Source organism: Haliotis cracherodii, unplaced genomic scaffold (assembly GCF_022045235.1).
Source record: "Haliotis cracherodii isolate W230 unplaced genomic scaffold, xgHalCrac1.p SCAF_15, whole genome shotgun sequence".
NCBI lineage: Eukaryota > Metazoa > Mollusca > Gastropoda > Lepetellida > Haliotidae > Haliotis > Haliotis cracherodii.
In genome coordinates this window covers 33,642,542-33,648,856 of record NW_027266270.1, presented here as the reverse complement: position 1 = coordinate 33,648,856, position 6,315 = coordinate 33,642,542, and the positions used below count along the sequence as shown (strand labels likewise).

At 39.6% G+C, this 6,315-nt stretch overlaps 1 protein-coding gene across 1 annotated transcript in view; it reads right to left on the bottom strand.

Moving 5' to 3' along the window:
- Window positions 1-3,449: 3,449 nt before the first annotated feature.
- The window catches only part of LOC139462068 (voltage-gated potassium channel KCNC1-like), a 30,462-nt gene continuing 27,596 nt past the window's right edge, over window positions 3,450-6,315 (bottom strand). Inside the window, exons 3-4 of the mRNA XM_071243570.1 lie at window positions 4,135-4,296; window positions 3,450-3,526 (exon numbers count right to left, since the gene is read on the bottom strand). Coding sequence (XP_071099671.1) covers window positions 3,450-3,526; window positions 4,135-4,296 — 239 coding nt within the window. The remainder of the gene's footprint in view (window positions 3,527-4,134; window positions 4,297-6,315) is intronic.

Genomic DNA, 6,315 nt, shown 5'->3' with positions numbered 1-6,315 from the left:
TCACTTCGGGCTGTCCTTCAGTATCATGCTAACACATCGTGATATAACTGGCATTCTGTTCAAGTATACAAGCTCACTCACTCTTACCGATTCTACTCATTTCAGATTTTAAGATTCCCCTTGTTCTCGTTCAGAAAAATACGAAAGGTCATGCACGTCTTAAAATCAATATCTCCGTTTACAAGCGAAAGGTTAACTGTGGATGTTTGCTTATTAATGTCGATAACGTGGATTGTGTAATCAGAAACACGTTTTACAACCCTGATCTTTTCCTCATTTAGTTGATCCAATTTTAACGAATGTAATTCTTCGTAATTGTCTAATAGTGATAGCAGGTAGGTTGAAGGGAAACGTATTGTTTGGACCCCTTTTATACCTAAAATAATAAAAAATACTTAAAGGGGCAAATATATACCTTAACAAATGGTCTCTTGTGTATACAGTCGCATCAATGACTTGACTTACATATCAAATATCTTTACTTTCAAGTTATTATTAAAGTCATATGTTAAGTGGTCAGCTCATCTTTCGAACACACACACACACACACACTCTCTCTCTCTCTCTCTCTCTCTCTCTCTCTCTCTCTCTCTCTCTCTCTCTCTCTCTCTCTCTCTCTAAAATAATACACAAACACATGATAGAACTTACGGCTCAGCACTTTTCAAAATACCGATCATAATTATTTCCTTGCTACGGAAAAAACTTTCTTCATATCAATTGAAATACATATCTCTTAACTACCCACTCACGTCAAATCAAATTGATTTCCAACCATGCATACGCATTCCATACAAATGCGGTTGTAGAGATCATAATAAATATTAAATAACTCAATAAATCTGTTCAAGTTTCAAACCCTCCTAGTAGAATATGTTTCTTCCAGAAATATCAATGGATGCCAATGGAAATCCTTGGACGACACCTGAAACGTATACAGCGCATACTTGATGCGATCGAAGACAAACCACAAACAAGGGGATGTATAGACTAAATAATGTTCATATAATATATTGTTCAATATCAGATATATACATAAACACAGTGTAACAATTACATCATTTACGTCAATAATCTTCTTGAAATAGCTAAGTAATTCAAAGAAATCGTTTAATGGAAACAACCTCATTCGTTCCTCATTTTTTCCTTTTTGCCTGTTTTCGCGCTCAAATCACCGATACTCACAGCAAGACAAGTGTGTGAATTTCCACAGGTGGTCCGCAATCTGATTAATGGCGCCATCGATTCCACGAGCGTGACGTCATAAACCAGCGCCATTTTGAAAACAAAGCAGACGATAATGTAATGTGGGATCGATGACCAGCAGGGATTCATTTAGAAAAATCACAAGTTTTGCTGCTCGAGATTTTCATGGCTCTTGATAAATTGCTTTTATGTTGAATCTCGGTTTGAGTCAATATTTCGTGTAGAAGTTCCCGTATTTAATATCGTGGTTGGAATGCGGGACCATCGCTTGGAGCTCCTTCAGAAACAACCCCGTAATGAATTATCGATAAGAAAAGTGTTCTAAATGTTATCCTTGAAAACAATCTATTGTGTTTTTATGCATTTCCTTTTTGTAAATCAAAATAGTCAAATGAACTGGTAGAGGCGGTAGAGTGAGTGAGTGAGTATGGTTTTACGCCGCTTTTAGCAATATTCCAGCAATATCACGGCGGGGGACACATGAAATGGGCTTCACACATTGTACCCATGTCGGGAATTGAACCCGGGTCTTCGGCGTGACGAGCGAACGCTTTAACCACTAGGCTACCCGACCGCCCCTCGAGGCGGTAGAGTCTGAGAATGTAGATGACTCGTGACTCGGGATAAGGGGAGACAGTGAGTGGGGGTCGAAAGAATAATAATGTGGTTTGTATGGAATACTAAAAGGGACACTGTCGCCTTGTCGCCCTTACACTACGTGTATGTGGTTTGTATGGTACATCAAAAGGGACACTATCGCCTTGTCGCAAAATGACAAAATGTATCAAAGCGCGACAACACAACATTTTGACCAATTCAAGTTTGGCTTTGAATTGTAAGGGCGAGGAGGCAATACTGGGATTCCATGTTATTGTACTCCATTTTTGTCTCAAATTTTGGACCACCCCTCAACTCAGCTCCCATCCCACACTAACCCTTTAAAAATTCCAGTTTTCTTTGTAGAGTCGACTGCTTTTTAATTATCTAGTGTTTGCAGTGGTTCCTATTGACAACATGCTTCCTCGTAGACTCGGGAAGCAGTGGTTCGGTATATACTGTAATTCCAATATATCGGTTGTTTCAATAAACGTGAGTGAATATGGTTTTACGCCGCTTTTAGCAATATTCCAGAAATATCACAGCAGGGGACACCAGAAATAGGCTTCACACATTGTACCATGTGTGCAATCGAAAACGCGTCTTCTGCGTAACGAGCAAACGCTTAAATCACTTGGATACCCAACCACCCCATTTTATAAACGTAATGTGTATAAAAAAAAAATATCACATGATAATTATCACTTCGATTATATCCTGGTGAATTATTTTAACAGCCACCCCACGACCCCCAACCCCAAACCATTTCGACCGAAGCAACGAACCACACTCATAAAAATACAAATTTGTCAATCTTAAAATAGAAACGTTCTTTTACGAAACCAGTAAGCTGAACCAGTTTTACAACTGGTGTTACCTACTATCGTCATACGGCTTGACCATAGTATGTTGTCCAGTTAACATCTATCCTGTGCTATTCCGTGCCCCATAACCGCTGAAATATGGCTAGTTAATTACACCAAACCATGTCCATTTTTTCACCGGGTAGTGTTGAATGCACCTGGCTATCCAATATCTTCGTAATACATCACAGATATGGTTGTGTACGTCACCATGTGACGTCATGTCAGAAGGTTATCATGATCTGATGTCATAACACATGACGTCACAATACGTCGATGTCAAAATTAGAACTGGGCTGCGTTGCAAAGCGTCAATCGCGATTCGCCTTACAACGGGGCGCTAACTTTCAGCCGCTTGCAATCATTCCTTTCGCTGGCTCAAACCAAAATGGCGGCTGAGTTCGACAACGGAACAAGAAATTCTTGACTGGATCAACTGGTAAATGAGCAAAGACAGCTTACACCCCATCATCCTCAGTCTGCTCCACATCTTCAAAGTAGTCATAAATTTCATCAGTTCGTCACCGAGCCTCTTCTTTCACGTTCTTCATTAGGGCAAGGTAACCAAGCGGTAGTTGCGCCGCCATTTTGGAAGGGTGCGTAAGCGCTTCGAACTGTTGCAGACCCCGGGGTGAGCGATTAATTTGCTTACTCTAAGCGATTCTTGGCTTGCAGCGCGCCCCAGGTAAATGTTGGGGGGAAGCAAAGCAGTCCAGTATTGCGACGTCATGCGCGTTCTTGCTACTAATTGTCGACGTCAACACCGTGGCAGTATGCCGCCGCTCACACGTCGACATCCGCCATTGTGGGGAACAGAGACCTTCTTCTTGACGTCCCGTTATTTTTCAAGGTCATTGAACCTGAAACACATATGACATTAATGTTATTGATATATTTCTTGGTATAGTTTAGTCATTCTATTTGCCAAATATCAAACGTCAAATTATCTAGGCGCATACACCAAACACTTATAAGATTTGTTTGTTGTTTAACGCCACACTCGGCAATATTACAGCTATACGACAGCGATCTGTAAATGATAGAGTCTGGACCAGCAACCCAGTGATTGACATCATGAGCATCTTGAGCGTCGATTGTAATGAATAATGTGTTCAGAAATATGACCAAAGTAAATTCTTTGTTGGCAGTGGTAAAAAATGAATAGTTTGTTTGAATTTTCAATTTTAGTTAAGAACAGATTCTTTTAATCGAATTCTTAATAAAATAAGGAAAAATACCCAAACGTCAAAATTGTGGTGTTTATAGTGTAAATGAATATATTGTTTGATGGTGGTAATTAAAAAATAGTTTGTAGGATATAGATGTGTAAAAAATAGATTGTTCTCAAAATAATCCCCTCCCCGTCCTTACAAATCAGACTAATATTCCCTAACAAAATATATATTTTTCAATGAATCTTAAATGCATCTTGACAATGAAGGTGTGGCTAACAGGATGATAACACTACCTCGTCTGGTGCTGCCACCGCCGTTTGTAGTAGGGCTCTGTCGTCGGGGCTGACTTTTCTTCCGCTTGACGGAGGGCGGGGTTCGAACCCGGGAAAGCTGCGGATACGTCATCTCGTCTGTGAAGATGACGCTGATGCCGCACATCTCCCCGCTGTTGCTCACTACAGACAGAATACAGAGGTCACGTGAATCGTCAGTGCCAAAATGGCAATCTGAATCATGTCTGTTATAACTAAAATGCATTCCTTGGAAGTCTTATCGTCATGTCTTAACGTATTTGGGAAAAATAATTTAGCCTTTGTCATTTGAAACCGTGGAAAAAAATCATTCTTGAACACAAAATAACCTGCCAGAAGCAAGAGACGTAAATAATTAATTAGACAAACAAATCGAAGAAACAAATATAAAAATCGCATTCATGACTAAAGTGGACATGGAAATATGAGTGAAATTTCGGTTTCTCAAGGTGATAGGGACAATCGGATATTTGTCGAGCTATAAGTAGTTCGAGACAAGTGGAGTACCATTATTACACAATATTACATAAAGAACCATTGACTTATATCGCCTTTTAAACCTGTCATGATCATGGGCTTCGAATGAAAGTGGTTTTACATTACGTTCCCGTTACCACATGCGTCTACAGGGAGTGCGGGAGGTAGGGCGTTCGATCCCGGTCGCGTCATACCAAAGGACATTAAAAGATGGTTCTCCATGTTACCCTGCCTGCCTCGGTCTGCTCGGAGTCAGTATACTGTTCCTGAGTGGGATATTCGTGTTAAAATTGCCGCATGGTATCTCAGTGCGACATCTGCATCTTGTGCGATTTGATCATTGTAACAAGTATATTTTTAATGTACAGTAAACTTCGTTTATAATGAACACGCTTATGACGAACTGCCGGATATAACGAAATGTTTTTAGGTTCGGCCATTTGCTGTATATATGCTGTATATATGCTTAGAACGAACTACGGTTATAACGAGCTACAATTTGTGGTCCCTTTGAGTTCGTTATAACCGTAGTTCGTTATAACCGTAGTTTACCGTACGTGCTTAGAATTCATGCCTGAGCTTAGACTTTGGATTGCTGAAAGTATGTCAGTAAACTATCACTTCGTTACAGATCTTCTACAGTTGAAACGATGTAGTGATGTCATAGCTGTTAATTAAATCGCGCCTATACCTATGGAGTAGTGATACTGCAGGAATTCATCGTAAACCGCATATCAACAGATCCTTTCGCATATACTTCGTACAAAATGATTTTGAGAATAACCGTTTCATGATAAACTGGGTATACTTTGGGTATAATTATATATATTGAGCAACGTTTACATAAGGGTCGCCAAATTGTGTTGTATAATGTGCCAGTCACGTGAACTTGTAAAGCAGCTGATCAAGTTTCAATATGGATTCGTCTCAATGCCGTCCGAGATAACCTATTGGATGAGTGTGAGCCGAGTGTAGTCAGTTAGCGTCTGTCTTCACATTGATGTTTATGTGTAAAAACGAGGATAAACTCATAATATATGTTTGAGTATGTTGACGAAGTAGTTTGTGTGATGTACTGGTTTCTTAATAAGTCTTTCCCTATTTTGACTTGTACCAAATGTTCTCGTGTGTTTTACGGGAATAGTTGACTTGCCTTTGCGCGTGTTTGTGACGGGTGATCATCATTATTTTATGATGTAAACACTTGCTTATGATAAAGTCGGAATCCTATAATGGACTCTGCTTTCAGTAAAGACCTCCATGGTTATGAAAATGATTTGGGGCGCTGTTTTTTATACGCGGTAAATATATGCACGAGTCACCTCCCAGTGTTAGGTCGCATTATTCATACCTCAAGCAGTCAAGTTTCTTGGAAAGGTCTTCGAGCTGATGAGGTGAAAATGTTCTTATTACACTGATAATGAAACGAACTTGAATACATAATTTCAAACGTGAGATAGATTAAACTTCGCAGTGTTTCAGTTATATCACTATGTGTCATAAAATATATTATTCTTTGCATTATCGTATTATTATTTTTTTCAGATATCACTCCCTAGTCACAATTTCATCTCAACATCCAAACCCACACCCAAAGACTCCGCACCAAGAGATCCCTTTCTCTCGAACGATCACACAAGTAGAGTTTTATTAAGAAGCATGGACTGTTTGCATGAAGTTGACTGT